The sequence below is a fragment of the Lampris incognitus genome, chromosome 16 (assembly GCF_029633865.1).
Source record: "Lampris incognitus isolate fLamInc1 chromosome 16, fLamInc1.hap2, whole genome shotgun sequence".
NCBI classification, from domain to species: Eukaryota; Metazoa; Chordata; class Actinopteri; order Lampriformes; family Lampridae; genus Lampris; species Lampris incognitus.
In genome coordinates this window covers 4,410,816-4,438,795 of record NC_079226.1, presented here as the reverse complement: position 1 = coordinate 4,438,795, position 27,980 = coordinate 4,410,816, and the positions used below count along the sequence as shown (strand labels likewise).

Here is a 27,980-nt window from a genome sequence, read left to right as displayed (position 1 = left end):
ACTAGGACACAAGGACACAAAGAACACAAGGACACAAAGAACATTAGGACACAAAGAACACGAGGATCTAAAGAACACTAGGACACAAGGACACAAAGAACACTAGGACTCAAGGACACAAAGAACACTAGGACACAAAGAACAAAAGGACACAAAGAACACTAGGACACAAGGACACAAAGAACACTAGGACACAAGGACACAAAGAACACTAGGACACAAGGACACAACACTAGGACACAAGGACACAAAGAACACAAGGACACAAAGAACACTAGGACACAAGGACAGAAAGAACACTAGGACTCAAGGACACAAAGAACACTAGGACACAAAGAACAAAAGGACACAAAGAACACTAAGACACAAGGACACAAAGAACACTAGGACACAAAGAACACTAGGACACAAGGACACAACACTAGGACACAAGGACACAAAGAACACAAGGACACAAAGAACACTAGGACACAAGGACAGAAAGAACACTAGGACTCAAGGACACAAAGAACACTAGGACACAAAGAACAAAAGGACACAAAGAACACTAGGACACAAGGACACAAAGAACACAAGGACACAGAACACTAGGACACAAGGACACAACACTAGGACACAAGGACACAAAGAACACTAGGACACAAGGACTCAAGCACACGCCACCCCAAAACCACATAGACTATGTACACATGAATTCATACATTATATACACAACATAGTGAAGTACAGGATAACACAACAGTGTGAGGTGCATATGGGTGTGTCAGCTGTTGGACAGCCTGGCTGCCTGTGGGAAGAGACTGTTCCTAAGGCGGCTGGTGGGATTTGATGCTCTGCTAACCTTTTTTAGATGGGAGGAGCGAGAACAGAACCTGAGTGGGGTGGGGGTGTCCTTAGTGATGTGTTGCGCTTTTGCAGCGGGTGGTGTAAACATTATGAAGTGGTGGTAGTTCCATACTCGTCTCATCCCACAGCACACTTTTATTGCCCTTTAGCAGGGCTTTTCTCGTAAATAAATCAAACACTGGGATCAGACGAGGACGGCCCGCTAGCTTAACGGCACCTACAGTCATGATGAAGAGGATTTCTCTTCATCCTGACTGTAGGTGTCGCACATTGAAATATGGCACTCCTTATGTAAATAGTATATAAATGACATAATGTCTAAGTAAATAGCAAAAATGTAAAAACAAAACGAGAACCACGAGGTCGGCGCCGAATATGGCGGATGTGTTCTGCTAGCAGCTCTGAAAAATTGTGACAAATTTTTATTTACTGCCACAATTTTATGACATTTATTAAGTCGATATTTTACATAACAGATTGTCCCTAGGTGTGAATGTGTGGGTGTGTGTGGGTGTGTGTGTGACAGCTTTTCCTGTGGGTGGTGTGGCGTGAGGCGCGGCATAGCAGCTGACATCTGAGCCCCCAGCAGCGACTAAGCATGGCTCTCCCATGGAGTCAGCTCTCGTTTCGCCTCGGTGCCCCTCCGCCAGTTGTCCTCGGCCACGCGTTGTCCTCCCAGCGATCGTGCAGCACCATCCTCAATGTCCATCGTCTTCCTCTAGTTTCATATGCACTGAAGTTTCCGTCTCCAGCACTACTGGCGGCCTGTCCAGGGTGTCTTCCCGCCTGCCCCTCAATGATTAATGGGATAGGCTCCAGCATCCCGTGACCCTGAGCAGGATAAGTGGTTTGGATAATGGATGGATGGATGGATGCTGCTGTCTTTACAGTCCTTTGCAGCAGTCTGCAGTCCTGAGCAGTCAGGTTGCCAAACCACACTGTGATACAGCCTGTCAACACCCTCTCCATGGTACTGAGATAAAAGTTCATGTTTTGGTACTCATACCAAAACCCTTGAGCCGCCTCAGAAAATACAGTCTCTGCTGTACCTTCTTCAGGATGCAGTTGGTGTTGAGAGACCATGTGAGGGTGTCTGTGGTGTGTGAACCGAGAAAACTAAAAACTGTCCACAATTTCAGCAGATGACCTGTTGCTGGAAATAAGAGTGTGGTTTCCTCTGATCAGGAATCAGGAACACTTTATTTGTCATTTCATTTCATGCACTTGTGTACATGAAATGAAACAAAATGCCGTTCCCCCGGCCCGTGCAACATGAAGACAAAAACACATCTAAAAACTACAAGAACTACAAGAACACACATATCCAAACTAAACAAAAAAAATCACTGTCCAAGGGAACAAACGCCAGCCAGGATGACTGTCGGACCTGCCGGTCTGCATGGGCTAGCAGTTAGCTTAGCCCACCCTGCTTCCGTGTCCTGTCAGACCGCCGTTGGTGTTTCCCCCTCGGGCTCAGCTCCAGGCAGGGGCCGTGGTCCCTGGGCCCACCGGACGAAGTAGACCAAGCTCTCCAGGCAATCCAGCGCCAGCTCTCCCAACCAGACTTTCTCTCTAATATCAGTATATTATCTAATATCTAATATTTTTCTAATATCAAAAATGATTTCTTTTCCTTTATTGACATTAAGAGACAGGTTGTTATCATGGCACCATATGGTTAAATCTTCCAATTCCCTCGTATAGGCCCTCTCATTACTGTCACTTATTAGTCCAATCACTGTGGTGTCATCTGCGAATTTAATAATGCTGTTGTCATATTCAGTAACACAGTTGTGTGAAAACAGACTGTACAATAGGGGACCTAGACAGCAGCCCTGAGGTACACCGGTCCTAAGAACTAATGTGGATGAGAATGTTTTATCTCTTCTCACAGTCTGGTGCCTGCCTGTCAGGAAATCAAATAGCCAATTACAGGTGGAGTTGCCCAGACCAAGACCTCTGAGTTCTTTGTTTTTAATTTTTTAAGAGAAAAAAACCCAAAACAAATTAAGAACAGAATCAACATTATTTTCTCATATCTGGACAGAGCATTACTTTTAATCATTAACCCATGTGTGTATAATTTAGTTAGCTGCGTGTGGGCTCTAGCCTGCTAGCATGCATAACATACCTGAGCTGGATGGGCCAACAAGAGATGAACGAAGACCTAGGCAGTCGAAAACTGTGCATTTCTCCGCCTGTATTTGATGCACATACGCCAGATGTCTCGAAAGAGCGTTTGTGTTTCCGCCCTTACATGCAAAACACTTGTTACACTTGTGGCAATGAGCGTTGTCAGCACTGACTCTAGCGACACACAACCAGACTTTTACCCTTTAGTTCTCTCTCCACCACTGTCACTGAGAGCAGGCTCTGCGTGTGTGTGTGTGTGTGTGTGTGTGTGTGTGTGTGTGTGTGTGTGTGTGTGTGTGTGTGTGTGTGTGCGTGTGTGATGATCCTGTACTTTGACGAGACACTCAGCTTCAGCAAAATGTGTGACCCCCATGTAGTCTAAACTGTATTTATAATGTAATATCCATAACAAAGCTAAGTAATAATCATGTTTAATGTATTAATAAATGTTGATAAAAGCAGTATTATATCAGTAAATTTCTCCGGGGCTAGCTTGGTGGTTGTCATGGTTACAGGATGCTGGCCAGGCTAGCTGGCACGTAAAGGTCAGCTGACCAATGAAAACACAGAAAGGTAACCGTGGAAACAAAATTCTTATCTCTCTCCCTTTCTTTTTCTCTGTCTGTCTGTCTGTTTGTCTGTCTGTCCGTCCCCTCTCTCTCTCTCTGTCCCCCCCCCCCCCGTCTGTCTGTCTGTCTAAGAATCAGATTTCTTTATTTTGCACTGTATTTTTTCTCACACAGGGAATGTGTCTCGGTGAGGTTGTTGCTTTATACCAAACAGTCAAACAGCTGCAAAATGTTTACACGCTAAGTAATCAAAATATAATACAGGAGCGATGAACAAGAGATAAACGTGGATATGGGTAATAAGAATACATTTTCTTTATACAGAGCTTTTCAAAATACTCAAAGATGCTTTACATATGTATAAATACACATGAAAACAACACACCCAAAGCATAAAGCGCGACATTAATCACGCATTAAAAATCACAGAAAGTTGAATCAGTTCATCTGGACCCAACATTTATTGAGAGAGAAATGGTTCATCACTCATCTAAGTGACCTCTTCAGTCTCAATTGACTGCATGAAATGAAACATTTCTCTCTCAATAAATGCTTTTTCCAGATGAACTGATCAAACTTCCTGTGATTTTCTTAACCTGGATTATTGAGCATGCATAAAGACACACATTAAAAAGCAATTCTGAAGAGGTGAGTTTGGTCAGACGGGAGTAAGTTGTAGTGGTGATGGATTTAGTGGCGATGTAGGGTTGGATGTCATCAGCGTAAAAGTGGAAGTGGAGACCATGACACTGTATGATGTTACCAAGGGGGACCATGTAATGGATAAACAGGAGAGAACCAAGCATTTTTTTTTTGTCTACATGGTGATGGTCGCGTGGCTCGGGTCCTAGGCTGTTTCGGTGGTGTCAGTGATATGGTCATGCCTTTTTGACCTGGTAATGAGCTGAGCGGTGGCATTTTGTACCAACTGCAGATGGTGGAGGAAGCCCTCGCTGATACCAGAATAAAGTGCATTATAGTCAAGCTGAGAACAGATAAACGCAGATACAACTTTGTGCAGATCAGCAATTGATAAAAGTTGGAGATTAGCTTGGGCTGGAGAAAGCATGACTAAACAAAATGTTTGAGTTGATTATCAAGACCAAGGTTAGCATCGAATATTACCCCAAGATTCCTAGCAGCCTGCTTAAGACTACCTGACAGGCCACCAAGATTAGTATCAAAAGGCCTGATGGAATTTTCACGACCGAACAGAATGACCTCAGACTTATTAAATTTGAGAACATTTTCAGACATCAGGATTTAATGTCAGAGAGACAAGTTGGGAGATTTGCTAGGGTGCTAGGATCTGTGGGTTTTAGTGGCATGTATAACTGAGCAGCCCGGTACCACGCCAAAGCGTGTAATATACACGCTGGTCCAGCGTGTCAGTGTCACGGTTTGCCTCGCTCAGGCGTGAAAACTACACGCGTGTATGAAGGTGCAGTGCCAGCAGGGGGTGATGATTAACTCAATGCCAGCAACTCCCCACGGAGGAAAAGAAGCATACAGCATTTTCCAAAATCCCTCGCCTAACCCTAACCCTAACCCAACCATAACCCTAACCCAACCCTAAACCTAACCGTAACCATAACCCTATCCCAACCCTAACAAGAACCCTAACCCAACCCAAACCCTAACCTTAACCCTAACCTTAACCCTAACCCTAACCGTAACCTGCCTTCACCTCTTAATCATCGCCCCCTGCTGGCACTGCACCTTCATACACGCGTGTACTTTTCACGCCTGAGTGAGGCATACCGTGACACTGACACCCTGGACCAGCAGGTGTATTACACGCTTTGGCGTGATACCGGGTTGAACTGAGTGTCGTCAGCATAAAAATGGTAAAGCACATAGTGATTTTGAATGACCTGGCCAAGGGGCAGCATGTATATAGAAAAGAGAAGGAGGTCAAGAACTGAGCCTTGAGGGACACCACAACTCAACTGAGCCATCAAGGAAGTAGAGTTACCGAGAACAACATAAAAAGTTCTGTTGGTGAAGTAAGAGCGTACTAGGCTAAGAGCCCAGGCCTTGATGCCAACCCAAGTCTCTAAGTGATGTAAGAGGATGTTGTGATCGACTGTGTCAAAGGCAGCACTTAAGTCTAAAACAACTAAAAATAACACTCTCTCTTTTCTCTTTCTCTCTCTCCTGCTCTCCTATTCTGTCCTTCTCAGTCATCTGTTCTCCTGCAGGACAGAGGGTCGTTATCCGGACACTGTGGCAGTGACCTATGACCCTGCCAGCCGCTGGTTGTCGTGTGTTTATAACGATCATAGTCTGTATGTATGGGATGTCCGTGACTTGCGGCGGCCTGGCAAAGTCTACTCCGCCCTCTACCATGCCACCTGCGTCTGGAGTCTGGAGGTACACACTGTGTGTGTGTGTGTGTGTGTGTGTGTGTGTGTGTGTGTGTGTGTGTGTGTGTGTGTGTGTGTGTGTGTTGCTGCTCATAGTTTAAATGACTCTGTGGCTTTAAAGAACATCATTGTTAATAATGAATAACAGTGATGATGTGGTTGTTGACATCAGTTTAACAAACCATCCCATAATAATCTCCAGTTTAACCCTTGTGTTTCTGTCAGATGTACCCAGAGAGGGACAGGGCAGAAGTGGGAGGAGGGGGGGTGCAGGCGTGGCTCCCCCCGGGCTCCTTCCTGTCATGCTCCTCAGACAACACCATCAGACTCTGGAACATTGATGGCCTCAACACCGTCCCCTGCAGGAATATAATCAGCCAGGTGAGGAAAACACACACACACACACACACACAAATGCATGCAGATATAAAAACCTTTATTATATTACATAGATATAAAAATAATAACACAGTTGTATATATCAGGAATCAGGAACAGTTTATTGTCATTTCTTTCATGTACTTGCGTACACAAAAGAAACAAAATTCCGTTTCCCCCAGCCCACAACAGTTTGATACAAAAGACAAAAACACATCCAAAATTTCCAAAAACAACACCACCAAAAGCATACAAAAACAGAGAGAACAAAGCAAAAAAACACAAACAGTTGACAACACAGTACACTCAGTCACTCAATCAGGGGGTAATAGTCCACTCAGCAACACAGTCCAAAAATTCCACTGTCCAGACAACGATGCCAGGATGACTGTCAGAACTGCCGGTCTGCATGGGCTAGCAGTTAGCTTAGCCTGCCCCGTTTCCGCGTCCTGTCAGACCACCCCTGGTGTTACCTGCTCGGGCGCAGCTCCGGTCAGGGCTGCGGTCCCTGGGCCCACCGGACATAGCAGACCCGGCTCCCTCAGCCAATCCAGCGGCAGCTCTCACAGCCAGACACTTTTGACACACCTCCCCGCACTCCACACAAAAACACCAAAACACAGTCAACGCTAGGCGAGGCTGCCGCCAGACCACCCTCAGTGTTATCGCAACTGCCGGTCTGCATGGGCTAGCATTTAGCTTAGCCTGCCCCGCTTCCCCATCCTGTCAGACCACCCCTGGTGTTACCTGCTCGGGCGCAGCTCCGGTCAGGGCTGCAGTCCCTGGGCCCAAAGGTCGCAGCAGACCAAGCTTTCCCAACCAGTCCAGCGCCAACCCCCCCAGCCATCAAACAAAGATAAAACAAACCTAAACGTAGCTAAAGACACCGCACGGACGGCACTGGGTGAGGCCGCCGCAAACGCAAGTTTGCGCCGCCATCTTCCCACACTGGAATAAATATATATATACGTATATATATGTGTGTGACTAGTACTACAATAAATCACCCATTCATAGGTAGGTCTATCCATTCATTCATCCTTCCATCCACCATCATCCATCCTAATTTACAGAGCTACTACTACTACTTTCGGCTGCTCCCATTAGGGTTCGCCACAGCGGATCATCCATTTCCATCTCTTCCTGTCCTCTGCATCTTCCTCTGTCACACCAGCGACCTGCATGTCCTCCCTCACCACATCCATAAACCTCCTCTTTGGCCTTCCTCTTCTCCTCTTCCCTAGCAGCTCCATATTCAGCGTCTTTATTTACAGAGCACATATTGTAAATGAAAATGGAATGTTCTTTAAATGGGGTAAGAAATGTACATAGAATAATGTGTAAATCTCTGTTACCAGGCAGACATTTCAGCAGCTAGCCAATCAGAAACGTTCACGCATGTAAATATGGAACTGTACACCCGCCTCAGAAAGATGTCAACATCACCAAGAAGATGAAGTCTGTATTATGTATAAGTACGCTGATAATGAATATATTCACTGTTTTCTACTGATAGCTCCAAACGTTCTAATAGCTGGTTATTGTTATGTTTGATGTAGTTTAAGTTTGCTCTGATTTGTTTTAACAAAACCTTACTGTTCTCTGTTAGCTAACTCAAACGGCTACAGCTGCTAGCTGCTGTGTGTGAGGGTTTCTTATGAGTTCTTAGGAATAACTAGCCGGAGCAGTGCAATCCGTTTTTAGCTAGCATGGTGTAAATTCTGACATAGGAAATACATTACAACTTACACGTAACTGATGCAGCTGACCCCTGGGATTTAAATTCAGTGATACTGGGGCGTCTGGGTGGCGTAGCGGTCTATTCCGTTGCCTACCAACACGGGGATCGCCGGTTGGAATCCCCGTGTTACCTCCAGCTTGCTCGGGCGTCCCTACAGACATCATTGGCCGTGTTTGCAGGTGGGAAGCCGGATGTGGGTATGTGTCCTGGTTGGTCGGGGCGCCTGTTCAGGGGGGAGGGGGAACTGGGGGGTAATAGCATGATCCTCCCACGCGCTATGTGGGAGGATCCCCCAGGTGAAACTCCTCACTGTCAGGTGAAAAGAAGTGGCTGGTGACTCCACATGTATGGGAGGAGGCATGTGGTAGTCTGCAGCCCTCCCTGGATCGGCAGAGGGGGTGGAGCAGCGACCGGGACGGCTCAGAAGAGTGGGGTAATTGGCTGGATACAGAAAAAAGGGAGAACCCCCCCCCCCAATAAATAAATAAATTCAGTGGTACCAATCTACTCATTGGTAATCTGTGTGAATAAGACACTTCAACGTCAAATCTTTTTAATTATTCAGTTATGTATTTCTAAAACTAACTCATGTCACTTACATTTGGATTAAAACATTTAATCCTGAGTGTTTGTCTGTTAAATACTTTGTTTGTATTGGTAAAAAGCGTCCCGAGGTTGTGGTCTGTGTCCAGCCTTCCCCAGTCAGGGCGAGGTCACATGTCTTTTCCTCTTTGTGTTTTACCAAGTTTACATCTGACCTTTAACCTCTGACCTTCCAGGACCTCCAGAAGATCATCTACATGGACGACAACGTCGGCGGCCTGCTGGACAACGAGTGCGTTACCACGGGCAACCCTGAGAAGGCGGTCTCTGGGTCAGAGGCTCAGACGTCTGAGATGAGAATGGGCATCAGGACCATGTGTGTTAGTCCAGACGGACAGCACCTGGCGTCTGGAGACCGCATGGGAGTCCTCAGGTGAGGTCCACTGATTGTTCTTCTGGGGAAAGGGGGGGGGCATGTGACTAATCTGATTGGACTGTGAGGAGAGGGGCGGAGTCCTGCAGGTACTAGAGCTGCTGTTCAAATCCAGTTAGAAACTTTTCTCAGCTCTGACCTCTCTCTCTCTCTATCTCTCTCTCTCTCTTTCTCACTGTCACTTTGTCTTCAACACACACAAACATTATATTTGGGCTGTGTGTGTGTGTGTGTGTGTGTGTGTGTGTGTGTGTGTGTGTGTGTGTTTTTGCAGGGTCCATGACCTGGAGAGTATGGAGGAGATTCTTAATGTCCAGGCCCACGACTCAGAGATCCTCTGTCTGGAATTCTCCACACCTGATACAGGTGTGAGAGCCGTTGTTTTTTTAAAACATCTTCATTAAGAAAGTGAACCATCAGACAGATAACTTATTATTAGCATGATCATTCTGAGAAACATAACTCACCAAAGTAAATAATACTGCGATAATAAAAGACTTAATTTCCGCACATGAGAACACCATAGAACAAAACGGCCTCCTTCATCTCGGTTCACTTCCATAAATGAACATCATCGAACACCTCATGTCGTCATGACCTCATCCAAATCTTTCATGGCACAACATTAAATTAAAGAATATAAGCTCTGCTTATATTATATGTTTCAGCCAGTCTACATGTGTTTTGTGGACTTGGGGAAGGCTTATGATCGTGTACCCCGGGGCACTCTGTGGGGGGTACTGCGGGAGTATGGGGTACCGGGGCAGTCGCTACAAGCCATCCTGTCCTTGTATAACCAAAGTGAGAGCTGTGTCCACATTCTCGGCACAAAGTCAAACACATTTTTGGTGGGTGTCGGACTCCACCAAGGTTGTCCCTTGTCTCCGATTCTGTTTGTGATATTCATGGACAGGATCTCAAGGTGCAGCCAAGGTGAGGAGTGTGTCCGTTTTGGGAACCTCAGAATTGCATCTCTGCTCTTCCCAGATGATGTGGTTTTGTTGGCTTCATCAGAACGTGACCTCCAGCACACACTGGGGCGGTTTGCAGCTGAGTGTGAAATGGCTGGGATGAGAGTCAGCACCTCCAAGTCTGAGGCCATGGTTCTCCACTGGAAAATGGTGGATTGCTCCCTCCGGGTTGGGGATGAGTTGTTGCCTCAAGTGAAGGAGTTCAAGTACCTCGGGGTCTTGTTGAGGAGTGAGGGTAGGATGGAGCGGGAGATTGACAGGTGGATTGGTGCAGCATTAGCAGTAATGTGGATGTTGTACTGGACCATTGTGGTGAAGAGGGAGCTGAGCTGGAGGGCAAAGGTCTCAGTTTACCCATCAGTCTTCCTTCCAACCCTCACCTATGGTCATGAGCTTTGGGTAGTGACCGAAAGGATGAGATGGTGGATACAAGCAGCTGAAATGAGTTTCCTCCGTAGGGTGTCTGGGCTCAGCCTTAGAGATAGGGTGAGGAGCTCCGACATCCACAGGGAGCTCAGAGTAGAGCCGCTGCTCCTTTGCGTCGAAAGGAGCCAGTTGAGGTGGTTTGGGCATCTGATCAGGATGCCTCCTGGGCACCTTCCTTTGGAGGTTTACCAGGGACGTCCAACTAGCAGGAGACCCCGGGGTAGACCCAGAACTCACTGGAGGGACTACATGTCTAGTCTGGCCTGGGAACGCCTTGGGACCCCCCAGGAGGAGCTGGAGGGCGTTGCTGGGGGAGGGACGTCTGGAGTGCCCTACTTAGCTTGCTGGCACCACGACCCCACCCCGGAGAGGGGCTGGAGATGGGATGAGAGTTCTGCTTATCTGTCCATCACTTGGTAGATTTTGTTTTTCCGACATGAATGGCCATTTTATCCAGCCCTAAAAACCAAATTCAGGAGTCTACAGTTCAAGTCCAGTGGTTTTATCTGTTGAACCTTTATTTCAAGTAGTCCAGTCACTTAAGAACAAACGCTCCCTGTAAAAGACGACCTGACAAGAGGTGATCAGCCTCTGTAGGGGGTAAGGCAAGAAAGGGAAAACAAACAAACGTGACAATAAAATCACGAGAACACAAGCACAGTTATTTACGTGTGTATTTACGTGTGTATTTGTGTGTGTATTTATGTGTATGTGTGTGTGTGTATTTGTGCCTAAGAGCTAGTTTGGAGAAGTGAGAGTAAATATTAGTAAAGAGCTCAGAGCAGGAGAGATGTTCTCCATTTTAAAACCCCGAGAGAGTTCAGACTGAACAATCTGAAGAATGCATCGTGGCAGTAAAGCTCATCTGGTGACCAGACCCCACACACACACACACACACACACACACTACACATGTTATTATGCACACACACTACACATGTTATTATGCACACACACACACTACACATGTTATCATACACACTCACACACATACAGTACACACACACATTACATTACATTACAGTCACACACACGTTATCATACACTCATACACACACACTACACATGTAATACACACACACATACATATAGTGTACACACACACACACACACTACACGTTATACACACTCACACACATACAATACTACCACACACTACACATATTATCATACACACTCACACATACAGACCACACACACACACGTACACGCTACACATGATATCATGCACACTCACACACATACAGAACACATACACACACACACATTTATACACAGGTCACATGTTATCATACACACTCACAACGCACACAAACGAACACAGGCACATGTGTAGTCGGTGCTGGGGTTAATAGGCTCATAACCATAATTAGCACTGTGCCACACATGCACTGTAATCCCATCAGATAAGCCTTTACACACACACTGCTACTGGTGTGTGTGTGTGTGTGTGTGCGTGTTAACTGTCCCCATGAGAGTCATTCATTAAGGAGGTTGGAGTCTATCCCAGCATGCACTGGGTAGAAGGCAGGGAGACACTCTGGACAGTTCACCAGTCTATCAAATGAACGCACACACACACACACACACTGGTTGTGTCTGAACAAACCTGATGAATTTCACACCAGTTTCTAAACCTGACACTGACCTGAACTCGGTCCTCTCTTCTGGGCTCTTAAACTCGTTTTTATGGGTCAGGTGTGATGTCAGCAGCAGTTGATGTCCTAACAGATGTTAAAATGGGCGCCCGGGTGGCGTAACAGTCTATTCCGTTGCCTACCAACACGGGGATCACCGGCTCGAATCCCCGTGTTACCTCCGGCTTGGTCGGGCGTCCCTACAGACACAATTGGCTGTGTCTGCGGGTGGGAAGCCGGATTTGGGTATGTGTCCTGGTCGCTGCACTAGCGCCTCCTCTGGTCGGTCGGGGCGCCTGTTCGGGAGGGAGGGGGAAATGGGGGAATAGCGTGATCCCCCGACGCACTACGTCCCCCTGGTGAAACTCCTCACTGTCAGGTGAGAAGAAGTGGCTGGTGACTCCACATGTATGGGAGGAGGCATGTGGTAGTCTGCAGCCCTCCTCGGATCAGCAGAGGGGGTGGAGCAGAGACCGGGACGGCTCGGAAGAGTGGGGTAATTGGCCAAGTACAACTGGGTTGAAGAGGGGGAAAAAGTTTAAAATGGGACTTTAACAGACTTTAAAATAAGTTTAAAATGCTATTTTGGTTTGTAGAGGCTCATGTGTATCTCTGCTGGTCTGAGAACAGATCTCATCTGTCTCTGCCTCCTGATTAACATCAGATCTCATCTGTCTCTGCCTCCTGATCAGCATCAGATCTCATCTGTCTCTGCCTCCTGATCAGCATCAGATCTCATCTGTCTCTGCCTCCTGATTAACATCAGATCTCATCTGTCTCCTGCCTCCTGATCAGCATCAGATCTCATCTGTCTCTGCCTCCTGATCAGCATCAGATCTCATCTGTCTCCTGCCTCCTGATTAACATCAGATCTCATCTGTCTCCTGCCTCCTGATCAACATCAGATCTCATCTGTCTCTGCCTCCTGATCAGCATCAGATCTCATCTGTCTCTGCCTCCTGATCAACATCAGATCTCATCTGTCTCTGCCTCCTGATCAGCATCAGATCTCATCTGTCTCTGTCTCCTGATCAGCATCAGATCTCGTCTGTCTCTGCCTCCTGATCAGCATCAGATCTCATCTGTCTCTGCCTCCTGATCAGCATCAGATCTCATCTGTCTCTGCCTCCTGATTCACATCAGATCTTATCTGTCTCTGCTTCCTGATCAACATCAGGACTCATCTGTCTCTGCTCCCTGATCAGCATCAGATCTCATCTGTCTCTGCTTCCTGATCAACATCAGGACTCATCTGTCTCTACCTCCTGATCAGCATCAGATCTCATCTGTCTCTGCTTCCTGATCAGCATCAGGACTCATCTGTCTCTGCTCCCTGATCAGCATCAGATCTCGTCTGTCTCTGCCTCCTGATCAGCATCAGATCTCATCTGTCTCTGCTTCCTGATCAACATCAGGACTCATCTGTCTCTGCTCCCTGATCAGCATCAGATCTCATCTGTCTCTGTCTCCTGATCAGCATCAGATCTCATCTGTCTCTGCTTCCTGATCAACATCAGGACTCATCTGTCTCTGCCTCCTGATCAGCATCAGATCTCATCTGTCTCTGCCTCCTGATCAACATCAGGACTCATCTGTCTCTGCTTCCTGATCAACATCAGGACTCATCTGTCTCTGCCTCCTGATCAACATCAGATCTCATCTGTCTCTGTCTCCTGATCAGCATCAGATCTCATCTGTCTCTGCCTCCTGATCAACATCAGATCTCATCTGTCTCTGCCTCCTGATTAACATCAGATCTCATCTGTCTCTGCCTCCTGATCAGCATCAGGACTCATCTGTCTCTGTCTCCTGATCAACATCAGATCTCATCTGTCTCTGCCTCCTGATCAACATCAGGACTCATCTGTCTCTGCTTCCTGATCAACATCAGGACTCATCTGTCTCTGCCTCCTGATTAACATCAGATCTCATCTGTCTCTGCCTCCTGATCAGCATCAGGACTCATCTGTCTCTGTCTCCTGATCAACATCAGATCTCATCTGTCTCTGTCTCCTGATCAACATCAGATCTCATCGGTCTCTGTCTCCTGATCAGCATCAGATCTCATCTGTCTCTGCCTCCTGATCAACATCAGATCTCATCGGTCTCTGTCTCCTGATCAACATCAGATCTCATCTGTCTCTGCTTCCTGATCAACATCAGGACTCATCTGTCTCTGCCTCCTGATTAACATCAGATCTCATCTGTCTCTGCCTCCTGATCAACATCAGATCTCATCTGTCTCTGCCTCCTGATTAACATCAGATCTCATCTGTCTCTGCCTCCTGATTAACATCAGGACTCATCTGTCTCTGTCTCCTGATCAGCATCAGGACTCATCTGTCTCTGCCTCCTGATTAACATCAGATCTCATCTGTCTCTGCCTCCTGATTAACATCAGATCTCATCTGTCTCTGCCTCCTGATTAACATCAGATCTCATCTGTCTCTGCCTCCTGATCAACATCAGATCTCATCTGTCTCTGCCTCCTGATCAACATCAGATCTCATGACGAGAGCACTGCTCAGACTGCTCTGAAAATGAAAACAAAAATGACTTCCCTCTGTTTGTCTTTCTCTTTGTCCTCTTCTTCACTCTCTTCGTCCGTCTCTTCTCTCCTTCAGGTCTGAACTTGTTGGCTACGGCGAGTCGTGACCGTCTGATTCACGTGCTGGATGCTGGGAAGGAGTACAGCCTCCTACAGACACTGGACGAACACTCCTCCTCCATCACGTCCGTACGATTCGCTGGTGAGAGACCCCCTGAACTCTGACCCCTATAAACTGCCTACCTACCACAACGTCTGTTTCGGAATAGAACAGGAACTCCAGACGACGGCGTGTTTCCTCTCAAGCTGTCGACTCGCGTTGAGTGGAAAAGCTGCCGTGCACTGGCTAAGCCAGTCTTCCCCTAATGAGAGAGCGGTGTCGCACAACCCGGCAGCATCGCTAGCTTGGGAAACGCATACCACTCAGATTAACCACTTTGGCCCCACTCGGCTCTGTGCATAACTCTAGTCCACTGACTTCCGGTTTCTACTGCAGAGGTCATGCCAGTTTCCTGTTTGTTGGCGTGAGCTGTTGACAAGGCTCAGCGTTTTCGTCTTTTTTGTTTTTGTTTTTTTCCAAAGCCATTCAGCATGCCGAATTTCGCCACAAGAGGGCACTGTTACATAACCTCACACGAACAGGAACAACTTCTGGATCCCGGGAAACATAAAATCCGGGTGAAAATCAGTTTCAACCAATCTGCTCCTTTTCAAAAAAATCTGGGTATTTTTCGGTGAAAATGGGAAACGCGGAGCCTTGGCTATTGACAATGGCATATTTTTCACGATGCCTGCAAGATTTACCATGGATAAATGTCAACGATAAGCACAAAACTTTCGACAAACTTTCACCTGCACCTGCCAGCAAACGGGTGAGAAGTTACATCCACAATTATGAGGACGGACGGACGGACGGGCAGACGGCATTGTGGACGTAACTTGATATGTACAACTTGAACCTTTCCACCCGTGTGCTGGCAGGTGCAGGTGAACGTTTGTCGACAGTTGTGTGCATGTGGTTGACATTTATCTATGGTGAATTTTGCAGTTATGGCGAAACATGTGCCGTTGTCAGCAGCACACGCCAACAAACAGGAAACTGGTATGACCGCTGCAGTGGAGAGCGGAAGTCATGGACTGCCGTTCTGAGTCGAAGCACGTCCAGTCAGATACAGCTTTGTGTGAGCTATAGTGTCTCTGGCTCACACATGGAGGGAGGTAAAGCTCATGCTAACGTTTCTTTTGAGTTTCCTGGGCTGTAGAACATTAAGTGGAAGTCGTACCATGACCTAGGATGAAAAACGTTGCTTGACAAAATGTCAGCCATCCGACAGGGTCACCAGACTTGGTTTCCGATTCAAGTCATTATTTGCATAGCCCAAAATCACAAGGTAGTCCCAAGGGCTTTATAATCAGTACATTATACAACAATATATGACATACAGCGCCCTCTATCCTCGTATCTGATATATAAGAAAGTTGAGGAAAACTGATGTCAAGCTGAAAATGTCTGTTAGTTTGCATAGACTGGTTTTGTGAGATTTGAATCCCCTAGGCTGATTTTAGAGGGTTGTTTTACAGGAAGAGTAGGTTAAAGAGTAATCACATTGACATTTCTCCTTCCTATTTCCTGTTCGTCAGCCAATGAGGGCAAAGTCAGGATGATCAGCTGTGGAGCAGATAAGAGCATCTACTTCCGCACTGCCCAGAAGGTAAAAACACAACCAGGTTGTTTTGTTAAAGTTTGATTTCACTCTGTTCACCTGCACTCTTGATGTCTTTAAGAACAACTTCTTCTTTCGGCTTTCTTTAAGAACAACATACCTGCAATTTCATTTAATTTTTTTGGGCGGCATGGTGGTGCAGTGGTTAGCGCAGTCGTCTCTCAGCAAGAAGATCCTGGGTTCGAGCCCCGGGGTTTTCCAACCTTGGGGGTCGTCCTCTGTGTGGAGTTTGCATGTTCTCCCAGTGTCTGCGTGGGTTTCGTCCCACAGTCCAAAGACATGTAGGTCGGGTGAACCGGCCGTACTAAATTGTCCCTGGGTGTGTGTGTGTGTGTCCGTCCTGTGATGGGCTGGCGGCCTGTCCAGGGGGTCCGCCTGCCACCCAATGACTGCTGGGATAGTCTCCAGCATCCCCGCGACCCTGAGAGCAGGAGAAGTGGTTTGGATAATGGCTGGATGGATGGATACCTGCAATTTAATGAAAAAAAACCTTACCTATATAACCCTTGTATATTATCAGTATGTTACCTGTATATTAACGTATATGACCTTAAAAATTGCCTGTATGTTATCTGTATTTTTGAAAACTTTTTTTTTTGGTTACAGGCATTTATTTTGCATATCCATGCCGTCAAACATGCCGTGAGAACTAGATAAATGAGCTACACAAGACATCAAATCAGTCTGATATAATACATTCTCATAGAGAATAACCATTAAAACATATATCACAAACACAAAATATAGCTCACACAACCCATTAACTTTGAAGGCTATAAGCTGCTAAACCGACAGATAATTAGCTTGGCTTGCTAAACACTCACTGAAACATAGCTGGGCTATCACGTTGCTATCATGTGAACGCCATTTAGCATATTAGCCGTTAGCATATCCAATGGCTACAAGCATTGAGAAACATACAAATAAACTTGGATACCTCATTGGCCTCGTTAACTCAAGGGGGTAAGAAAGGAAACTTTACGTTTTACGAGTTTTCACTAAATTCCAACATTGATATACAACATCGTAGCTTAAACCACCGTCGTCCGTGGAACCGGACATATGCTGCGTCCTGTGCTCATGCATAGTGTGCAGCCATCCATGTTCTCTGTATGTAGGTAGCTTCAGAAGCTTGAGGACTCTTCATCAGTAAAGACCATGTGTTATTTACAGAGGAAAGCCTGTTGGGTTTTGGCGGATGTATCGTATCGAAACCATGAATTCAGGCTGCAGCTACAGTCTAATTACCCCCCCCCGGTTAATTAAAGCTTCTATTTAATGAAGACTGTCCTTCTCTAGGGGCTTTCTAGCCAAACCAAAAACAAACCTACTGTACTAACCCACCATACTGGACCAGTAACCTGAGTCCAATAAAACCAATCAGTTCAGCTTCAGTTTTTCCTTAAAGGAATTCAGGTTAAGGTATCTCAGCTCAGGTAAACGTGGACCAGAGACCAGGTTAAGGTATCTCAGCTCAGGTAAACGTGGACCAGAGACCAGGTTAAGGTATCTCAGCTCAGGTAAACGTGGACCAGAGACCAGGTTAAGGTATCTCAGCTCAGGTAAACGTGGACCAGAGACCAGGTTAAGGTATCTCAGCTCAGGTAAACGTGGACCAGAGATCAGGTTAAGGTATCTCAGCTCAGGTAAACGTGGACCAGAGACCAGGTTAAGGTATCTCAGCTCAGGTAAACGTGGACCAGAGACCAGGTTAAGGTATCTCAGCTCAGGTAAACGTGGACCAGAGACCAGGTTAAGGTATCTCAGCTCAGGTAAACGTGGACCAGAGACCAGGTTAAGGTATCTCAGCTCAGGTAAAGGTGGACCAGAGACCAGGTTAAGGTATCTCAGCTCAGGTAAAGGTGGACCAGAGACCAGGTTAAGGTATCTCAGCTCAGGTAAACGTGGACCAGAGACCAGGTTAAGGTATCTCAGCTCAGGTAAAGGTAGACCAGAGACCAGGTTAAGGTATCTCAGCTCAGGTAAACGTGGACCAGAGACCAGGTTAAGGTATCTCAGCTCAGGTAAACGTGGACCAGAGACCAGGTTAAGGTATCTCAGCTCAGGTAAACGTGGACCAGAGACCAGGTTAAGGTATCTCAGCTCAGGTAAACGTGGACCAGAGACCAGGTTAAGGTATCTCAGCTCAGGTAAAGGTGGACCAGAGACCAGGTTAAGGTATCTCAGCTCAGGTAAACGTGGACCAGAGACCAGGTTAAGGTATCTGAGCTCAGGTAAACGTGGACCAGAGACCAGGTTAAGGTATCTCAGCTCAGGTAAACGTGGACCAGAGACCAGGTTAAGGTATCTCAGCTCAGGTAAACGTGGACCAGAGACCAGGTTAAGGTATCTCAGCTCAGGTAAACGTGGACCAGAGACCAGGTTAAGGTATCTCAGCTCAGGTAAACGTGGACCAGAGACCAGGTTAAGGTATCTCAGCTCAGGTAAAGGTGGACCAGAGACCAGGTTAAGGTATCTCAGCTCAGGTAAAGGTGGACCAGAGACCAGGTTAAGGTATCTCAGCTCAGGTAAACGTGGACCAGAGACCAGGTTAAGGTATCTCAGCTCAGGTAAACGTGGACCAGAGACCAGGTTAAGGTATCTCAGCTCAGGTAAAGGTGGACCAGAGACCAGGTTAAGGTATCTCAGCTCAGGTAAAGGTGGACCAGAGACCAGGTTAAGGTATCTCAGCTCAGGTAAAGGTGGACCAGAGACCAGGTTAAGGTATCTCAGCTCAGGTAAACGTGGACCAGAGACCAGGTTAAGGTATCTCAGCTCAGGTAGACGTGGACCAGAGACCAGGTTAAGGTATCTCAGCTCAGGTAAACGTGGACCAGAGACCAGGTTAAGGTATCTCAGCTCAGGTAAACGTGGACCAGAGACCAGGTTAAGGTATCTCAGCTCAGGTAAACGTGGACCAGAGACCAGGTTAAGGTATCTCAGCTCAGGTAAACGTGGACCAGAGACCAGGTTAAGGTATCTCAGCTCCGGTAAACGTGGACCAGAGACCAGGTTAAGGTATCTCAGCTCAGGTAAACGTGGACCAGAGACCAGGTTAAGGTATCTGAGCTCAGGTAAACGTGGACCAGAGACCAGGTTAAGGTATCTCAGCTCAGGTAAACGTGGACCAGAGACCAGTGGGGTTTCAGAATTTCACATTTTGTTGAAGCCAATACCGTCAGGTCAGCCAGAAACGGAACCAGCAACAAAACAAGTGTTGTGTAGAGCTACAGAAGACAGACTGGGAATGGCCTCACCTGTCTCACCTGTAATCCATCTTCCTCTGTCCCTGTGCAGACAGAGGAGGGGATGGAGTTCACCAGGACGCACCACGTGGTGAGGAAGACCACGCTGTATGACATGGACATCGACCAAACCAGGAAGTATGCTGCTATTGGCTGTCAGGACCGCAGCATCAGGTCAGCCTTCTGTCTGGTACTGCTAGTGTGTGTGTGTGTGTGTGTGTGTGTTAGAGCTGCACAATATAACGAAAATGTACCTTCATCGCAGTATCAACATGCGCGATATACGTATCGCAAAAGACTGCTTGAACTGCAATAAATGGTATGTGCACGTGCCGTGCAGTTTATGTTGACTTTGGTGCCCCCTCTGGAAAAAGGCGGTAGTGTCACTTGGCTGACTCCCCCTTCAGTAACAATGAAATATGTCAAAAATAAAATTCTGACATTAGTTACTCACTCTGCAGACATCAGTTTTAAGTGGAGACTGTTGCGTTGTCGTGTATGATATAAACTGCTGCAGCTGCAGTATTTAAATAGGCCCAGATGTGTTAAAGTGATGAAGAAACTGTGTTGCCATGCAACCAAGTTGGTGGTATTTGTTCATTGTCAGTATAGTGGCTGTAGCCAGGTGCATTTTTTTGTCAATAAAACCATGTTGCTGGAATGGAAATAGTGCATTTAGATTGTTTATTCGGTGTCTGGGCTCTGTGTGAGCAGCACACCTGAAGCAGAAAGACCTTAAACTGTACACTTCAATATGTGTTTATGTATCGCCAGTCATGTCATCATCGCAGTATTCAACAGTGTTATCGCATGTTTTCCTAATATCGTGCAGCCCTATTGTGTGTGTGTGTGTGTGTGTGTGTGTGTGTTGAATTGATGAATGGATGACTCAGGTGTGTGTTTGCGTTTGTGTTCTTGCTCTGGCCTGTCGACAGTATTGCAGCAACAGCTCATATTGATGTAAGCAGGTTTGAGTGTGTGTGTGTGTGTGCGTGTATGTGTGCGTGCATGTGTGGTGTGTGTGTTGAAACCTCCCCCCCCCCCCATACGTCATCAGTGAACCATCCTGCAGACTGCAGATATGCTTAGTTAGCTAACACACACACACACACAGACACACAGGATTAGATTGGGTGAGATTAGCTGTCATGCTGTTGTCCATGTGTCTGGTGATTGCCTGCTGGTTCAACTTGCTGCGTTGATCACGTGCCGCTGGGCGTGGCTCCTGCTGTTGCCAGGAAACCCTGTTTGAATCCAACATGGCGCTTATTTAATCAGTTTTGTTGTATTTTATTCGATATTTTTACCTGCCATATGAACACTGAGCTAAACCTGAGTTTTTTAGGGACTGACGTCTCCTCCTCCTCCTCCTCCTCCTCCTCTTCCTCCACCTCTCTTCCAGTTTGTTGGTTAATCAGAGCAGCCCTTCAGTGGTCAGACTGGGTTTGGGTCTATGGTTTAATGGTTTAAATGGGGTCTGTCCCAGGCGCCAAACTGGCTCAACGGGGAGATTGAGGACAGGAGGAATGTGAGGAATGACAAGACCGAACCCACAAATCCTCTGAAACGACCATAAACATCCCTCCTTTTCTTCTCCTTGCTCTCCTCTTTTTACACGGTTTACACAGCCGAAAGTATAGTAGTCGACACAATGCCTGTTCAGAAATATCACATGCACCGCCGACTGCCTGCTTCACCAGGTCACCCATTTACAGACCTGTTGAAGTAGTCGCTGGCTGACTGGTTTATTAACTGGTTACCTGACTGGCTGGTTTGCTTGTTGGCCGTCTGAGCTGGTTGTCCACGCCATGTCATTGTGGTGCTCTACATGTTCTACATGGATAGGTTGCCATCTAGTGGTCAGGAAGGGAACAGTACACAGCAGCGCTACAATTGATGGACAACCTTATTAGTTGGAAAGCCTGTTCGGATTTGGTGACACCGTCAAAAAAAATGGCTGTTCTATGGGAAGTTAAGATGATCACATTCTGATGTATCTCTCTGTGTCGCTGTCTCTCTCTCTGTGTCTCTCCTTGTCTCTCTCCCCTCCAGGATCTTTAACATCAGTAATGGGAAGCAGAAGAAGTTATATAAAGGCTCTCAGGGGGAGGACGGGACCCTCATCAAAGTGAGTCAGAGTCTCAGACATCCTTCCACATTATGGATGATCATTAGAACAGAGCTCTTACATGTCCTGGAAAACTTCTTCCATTCGTGGAAAACACCCTGAAATTGGTCAGATTGCTCAAATGCACTGGAAACATTGAGATCATCGAAATAGTAAAGTTAGATTATGTGACATCAGTGTGTGAAGTGTGAGCGGTATTTTCAGTGACAGTCCATGTAGAGACTATTGAGACTTCCACTGGTAGTTAATACTGAATAATATGACCTGTCAGCAACGCCTGGCACGGACATCTAAGATGAAGTCATAGAAAATGTTCTGGAAAATAATGTCTGAAAAAGATTTGGAACCATGTAGAGCTACAATTCACTTTTCATGGTTCTCTTTCTCCCCCTCCAGGTCCAGACGGACCCCTCAGGGCTCTACATCGCCACCAGCTGTTCAGATAAAAACATCAGTATCTTTGACTTCTACTCAGGGGAGTGTGTGGCCACCATGCACGGACACTCAGGTAACTTCCAACTTCTACAGCGAAGCCTGGGCCAGACAACCTGAGAGATTGAATAGAATAGAATTTAGCAAACGTTAAAAATTGAGGCAAGGGGGCGTTCGGGTAGCATGGCGATCTATCCTGTTGCTTACCAACACGGGGATCCCGGTTTGAGCCCCCGTGTTACCGCTGACTTGGTCAGGCGTCCCTACAGACACAATTGGCCATGTCTGTGAGTGGGAAGCCGGATGTGGGTATGTGTCCTGGTCGCTCCACTAGCACCTCCTCTGGTCGGTCGGGGCGCCTGTTCGAGGGGGAGTGGGAATTGGGGGGAATAGTGTGATCCTCCCACGCACTACGTCCCCCTGGTGAAACTCCTCACTGTCAGGTGAAAAGAAGCAGCTAGCGACTCCACATGTATCGAAGGAGACATGTGTTAGTCTGCAGCCCTCCCCGGATCAGCAGAGGGGGTGGAGCAGCAACCGGGACGACTCAGAACAGTGGAGTAATTGGCCAAGTACAATTGGGGAGAAAAATGAGGGGGGAAAATGGAGGCAGGTTCTAATACACATCAGCACAGGTATGAAATGTTATTTCAAGTTTCCACCATTTCAAAGACTATCTGACGACCAGTCTGTCTTTTTGTCCGTCTGTTGCCTCCACCAGAGATTGTAACTGGGATGAAATTCACCAATGACTGTAAGCATCTCATCACCGTCTCTGGAGACAGGTAATAACACAGTACATACCCATACACAGACAACAGGAACTCGAACAGACTAACACAGTACCACAGTACATACAGTGCTGTGAAAAACTATTAACCCCCTTCCTGGCTTCCTCTGTTTTTGCATATTTTTCACTCTTAATCGTTTCAGACCTTCATACAAAATGTAATATAAGACAAAGAGAACCTGAGCAAACACAAAAATTCAGTTTTTTAATTATAATTTTGGTCATTAAAGGCAAACAGATATCCAACAACAACTGACCCTGTGTGAAAAAGGAATTGCCCCCTTAATTACTCAGTCAACCAAATAACCACATTTAATTGATCACTGGACTCAGAGCAGACACACCCAGTCTTGATTATTGGTAGCCCTGTTGAATCTAAACATGACTTATATACTAAAACCTCACCATCAACATGAAGGAGGCTACAAGGTCTCAACAAGCAGCACACTATGCACCCATCAAGAGAAACCCTGGAAGAGATGAGGAAAAAAGTTGTTGAGATGTATCAGTCTGGAAAGGATTACAAAGCCATTTCTGAGGCTCTGAGACTCCAATTACATTACATTCCAGTCATTTAGCCCACGCTTTTATCCAAAGCGACTTACAATAAGTGCATTTAACGTAGGAAATCAGGAGAACTACTAGTCATCAGAGGTCATAAGTGCATCTTCTCTCTAAACAAGCATCTAAGAGCAAAACCAGTGCTAAAGTAAAAGCGCGAGAAAGATTTTTTTTTTTAAATGAGTGAATACAATAAGTGCTAAGAACAAGTTACTGGGTAGTAGTTCTTGAAGAGGTGAGTTTTCAACCTGCGCCGAAAGATGGGCAGTGACTCCACTGTCCCGACATCCGTGGGGAGTCCATTCCACCACTGTGGGGCCAGGACAGAAAAGAGCCGTGACCGGGTCGATCAGCAGCAGGGGCCTCTGAGCAACAGGGCGACCAGGCGTCCCGAGGCAGCAGAGCGAAGTGGTCGGGCGGGGGTGTAGGGCTTGACCATGGCCTGGAGATAGGAAGCAGCTGTTCCTTTCACTGCCCTGTAGGCTAGCACCAGAGTCTAAAACTGGATGCAAGCAGCTACTGGGAGCCAGTGTAGGGACATGAGAAGGTGAGTTGTGTGGGAGAACTTAGGGCGTTGAACACCAGACGAGCTGCAGCTTCCTGAACAAGCTCCAGAGGTCTGATGGCCGACGCCGGGGCACCAGCAAGGAGGGAGTTGCTTTAGTCCAGCTGGGAGATGACCAGAGCTTGGGTGAGCACCTGTGCCGTCTCGTCGGCGAGGAATGGGCGAATCCTCCTGATGTTATAGAGGAGAAATCTGTAGGAGCGAGCAACCGATGCAACGTTTTCAGCAAATGACAGTTGGTTGTCCAGGATCACACCCAGATTCCTCACAGTCCGAGTTGGCGTCACCACGGTGTTGTCAATGATGATGGCCAGGTCTCGGTGCAGGCAACCTTTCCCTGGGAGGAACATCAGCTCTGTCTTGTCCAGATTTCAGGTGGTGTGTCGCCATCAACTCCGAGATGTCAGTCAAGCATGCAGCAATGCATGTCTCTATTTGTGCGTCAGAGGGAAGAAGGGACAAGATCAGCTGGGTGTCATCGGCATAACAATGGTAAGAGAAGTCATGCGAGCGAATAACAGAACCCAGGGATGTCGTGTAAAGGGAGAAAAGGAGAGGACCCAGAACCGAACCCTGTGGAACGCCTGTAGTAAGTCTGCGAGGCTCTGACACAGATCCCCTCCATGTCACCTGGTAGGAGCGACCCGTCAGGTAGGATGCAAACATTGAGAGTGCAGAGCCTGTGACACACAGCCCCTCGAGGGTAGAGAGGAGGATCTAGTGGTTCACTGTGTCGAACGCAGCTGACAGGTCCAGGAGTATCAGGACAGAGGAGAGAGAGTTGGCTCTCACAGAGTGCAGCGATTCTGTCACTGAAAGGAGGGCCGTCTCTGTCGAGTGACCCACCCTGAACCCAGACTGGTTGGGGTCCAGGAGGTTGTTCTGGTGGAGGTACAAAGAAAGTTGGTTAAAGACAGCACGTTCAAAAGTTTTGGATAGAAAGGGTAGAAGGGAAACCAGTTTGTAGTTTTTGATGTCAGAGGGGTTAAGTGATGGTTTCTTGAGAAAGGGGGTGACTCTAGCAGTCTTGAAGACAGATGGAAAGCATCCTGCCTGGAGGGAGGTGTTGATGAGGTGGGTTAGAAAGGGGAGGCGTTCAGGGGCTATATACTGAAGAAGAAGGGAGGGGACTGGGTCAAGGGAGAATGTGGTGGGGCGGCTGGATGTGATGAGGTTGAGGACCTTGTTGGGGGAGAGGGGAGCGAGGTGGGATAGGGTGAGACATGGAGAGGTGAGGGAGGGTGCAGAGGGTGGGATAGTGCAAGCAGCACTAACTGGGTGGTGAGAAATGGAGGATTTGATGTCGTTTACCTTCTTGTCAATGAAGTTAGCGAAGTCATCAGGGAGAAGGGAGGAAGTAGGAGGAGGAGGTGGGGGTTGAAGAAGTATAGAGAAGGTTTCAAAGAGTTTCTTAGGATTAGAGGCAGAGGATAGGATTTTAGAGCAATAGAAGGCAGCTTTAGCAGCAGAAAGGGAAGAGGAGACCGTGGAAAGAAGAGATTGGAAGTTGAGAAGGTCCTCTGGGAGTTTGCCTTTTCTCCATTTGCACTCTGCCACTCTTAGGCTCCGTCTGTCAGTACGTACTGAGTTGGACAGCCAAGGGGCAGGTGGAGTTGGGCATGCAGGCCTGGAGGTGAGGGGACAGAGATTGTCCAAAGAAGAGGGGAGAGTAGAGACAAGAAGATCAGTAGCAGTGTCAGGGGGTAGGAGAGAGAAAGATTCAGGTGTAGGGAGGATAGGTAACAGAGGAAGAAAGATCAGTGGCAGAGAGAGAGCGGAGGTGTCTACGGGTGGAAACCATGTGGGTAGGGGGAGGGGCTGAGGGGGGTGAAGAGAGGGAGAGAGGGAGAGAGAGTAGGACATGAAATAGTGGTCAGAGAGCTGAAGAGGAGTAACAGAGAGATTGGAAATAGTACAGTGTCTAGTAAAGATAAGGTCCAGCTGGTTGCCGGCCTTGTGGGTAGGAGGAGAGGGTGAGAGGTGAAGGTCAAAGGAGGAGAGGAAAGATAGAAGAGGATCTAGCTTGTCAGTGTGGATGTTGAAGTCACCGAGAAGGACAAGTGCAGAGTCATCAACAGTGAAGTGCGAGACAAGTGTGTCAAGCTCCTCCAGAAACTCACCAAGGGAGCCTGGTGGGCGGTACACAACCACGATGGTGAGTTTGACTGGATAAGAGACAGTAACAGCATGAAATTCAGAAGAGGGCGGAGAAAATTGTGGAATGGAAATAAGAGAGTATTTCCATTTCAGGGAGATTAGCAGGCCAGTACCACCACCTCGCTTCCCAGCTCTGGGAGCGTGAGAAAAAGAGTACACATCAGACAGAGCTGCGGGTGTGGTAGTGTTTTCTGGCATGATCCAGGTCTCAGTTAGAGCAAGAAAGTTGAGGGAGAGCAAGGATGCATAGCCTGAGATAAACTCAGCTTTCGGCACCGCAGGCTGGCAATTCCAGAGCCCTCCCATCACCACTTGCTCAACGTGAGTGGAGAGAGTGGGATAGATGAGATTGGTAGGGTCACAGCGCCTAGGAGTGATCCAACGTCTATGCCAGCCCCGGGAAGAGGAAAGGACAGGAATGTGAAGGAAACACACAGTCTATACTAGGTACACAAAATACAGATGACTGACCGGATCTAAAAAGAGCAGTCCTTGCTTGACAAAGTCTTGGCTTGAAAAAGTCGCACTTGCCTTTGTTCACTCTAGCCTTCGTTCAACCTAGACCTGTTTGCCCTCGGCTTGTTTGGCTGATGCTTGGAAGCTGACGCTTCCAAGTAGCAGCAGTGATTTAAAAAACACTGATTGCTAATTGTCTGCCAGGAGTGCAGGCCAAACCCTGGCCACTTAACACCCAATTGGCCAAAGAGGTACACTGAAAATAGGCCTATTGCCCAGAAACTGGTCACATATATAAAACTTTATCAAACCTCACACAATAGTATTAAAACTGCAAACAACAAGTTACCAAGGAATATATTTATAAGCTAAAAGGATAACTAAGTCAAAACAGCTAGGCAACAAGAAATATTTAAGGACACACTAGGTGAAAAAAAACAGCTACAGCTAGAATAAGATCCCACTAGTTCCCACTAGGAACCAGCAGCAGATGTATAGAGAAAAGGACTGATAGTCAAGCAGCTGGAATAAGACTAATAGCAACTTATTAAGCAAGAAAGATGATACTTACTCTATTCTAGATGGACCAGCAGTTCAGAATCACTCCAGAAGTTAAAATGCACACTCCAGTGAACCACAGTGAGAGCCTCATCTCATCTCATCATCAGCTGCTTCTCTGGGGTCGGGTCACGATGGCACCAAGCTAAGTAGGGCACTCCAGATGTTCCTCACCCCAGCAGTGCCCTCCAGCTCCTCCTGGGAGATCCCAAGGCGTTCCCAGGCCAGATTGGACATGTAGTCCCTCCAGCGAGTTCTGGGTCTACCCCAGGGTCTCCTCCCAGTTTGCCGTGCCCAGAAAACCTCCAAGGGAAGGCACCCAGGAGGCATCCTAATCAGATGCCCAAACCACCTCAACAGGTTCCTTTCGATGTGAGGCAGCAGCGGCTCTACTCCAAGCTCCCTCCGGATGTCCAAGCTCCTCACCCTATCTCTAAGGCTGAGCCCAGACACCCTACGGAGAGAACTAATTTCAGCCGCTTGTATTCACGATCTAACCCTTTCAGGCACTACCCAAAGCTCATGCCCATAGGTGAGGGTTGGAATGAAGATTGACTGGTAAACTGAGAGCTTTGCCTTCTGGCTCAGCTCCCGCTTCACCACAACGGTCCGGTACAACGTCCACATTACTGCTGATGCTGCACCAATCCGCCTGTCAGTCTCCCACTCCATCCTACCCTCACTCGTGAACAAGACCCCAAGATACTTGAACTCCTTCACTTGAGGCAACAACTCATCCCCAACCCGGAGGGAGCAATCCACCATTTTCCGGT

General features: G+C 47.3%; 1 protein-coding gene across 1 annotated transcript in view; it reads left to right on the top strand.

Moving 5' to 3' along the window:
• mapkbp1 (mitogen-activated protein kinase binding protein 1) overlaps window positions 1-27,980 on the top strand; it is a 90,606-nt gene that overhangs the window by 49,977 nt on the left and 12,649 nt on the right. Inside the window, exons 10-19 of the mRNA XM_056296292.1 lie at window positions 5,732-5,921; window positions 6,140-6,295; window positions 8,813-9,009; window positions 9,284-9,375; window positions 14,668-14,793; window positions 16,233-16,303; window positions 19,613-19,734; window positions 21,613-21,688; window positions 22,085-22,196; window positions 22,842-22,905. Of these exons, the coding sequence (XP_056152267.1) occupies window positions 5,732-5,921; window positions 6,140-6,295; window positions 8,813-9,009; window positions 9,284-9,375; window positions 14,668-14,793; window positions 16,233-16,303; window positions 19,613-19,734; window positions 21,613-21,688; window positions 22,085-22,196; window positions 22,842-22,905 (1,206 nt within the window). The remainder of the gene's footprint in view (window positions 1-5,731; window positions 5,922-6,139; window positions 6,296-8,812; window positions 9,010-9,283; window positions 9,376-14,667; window positions 14,794-16,232; window positions 16,304-19,612; window positions 19,735-21,612; window positions 21,689-22,084; window positions 22,197-22,841; window positions 22,906-27,980) is intronic.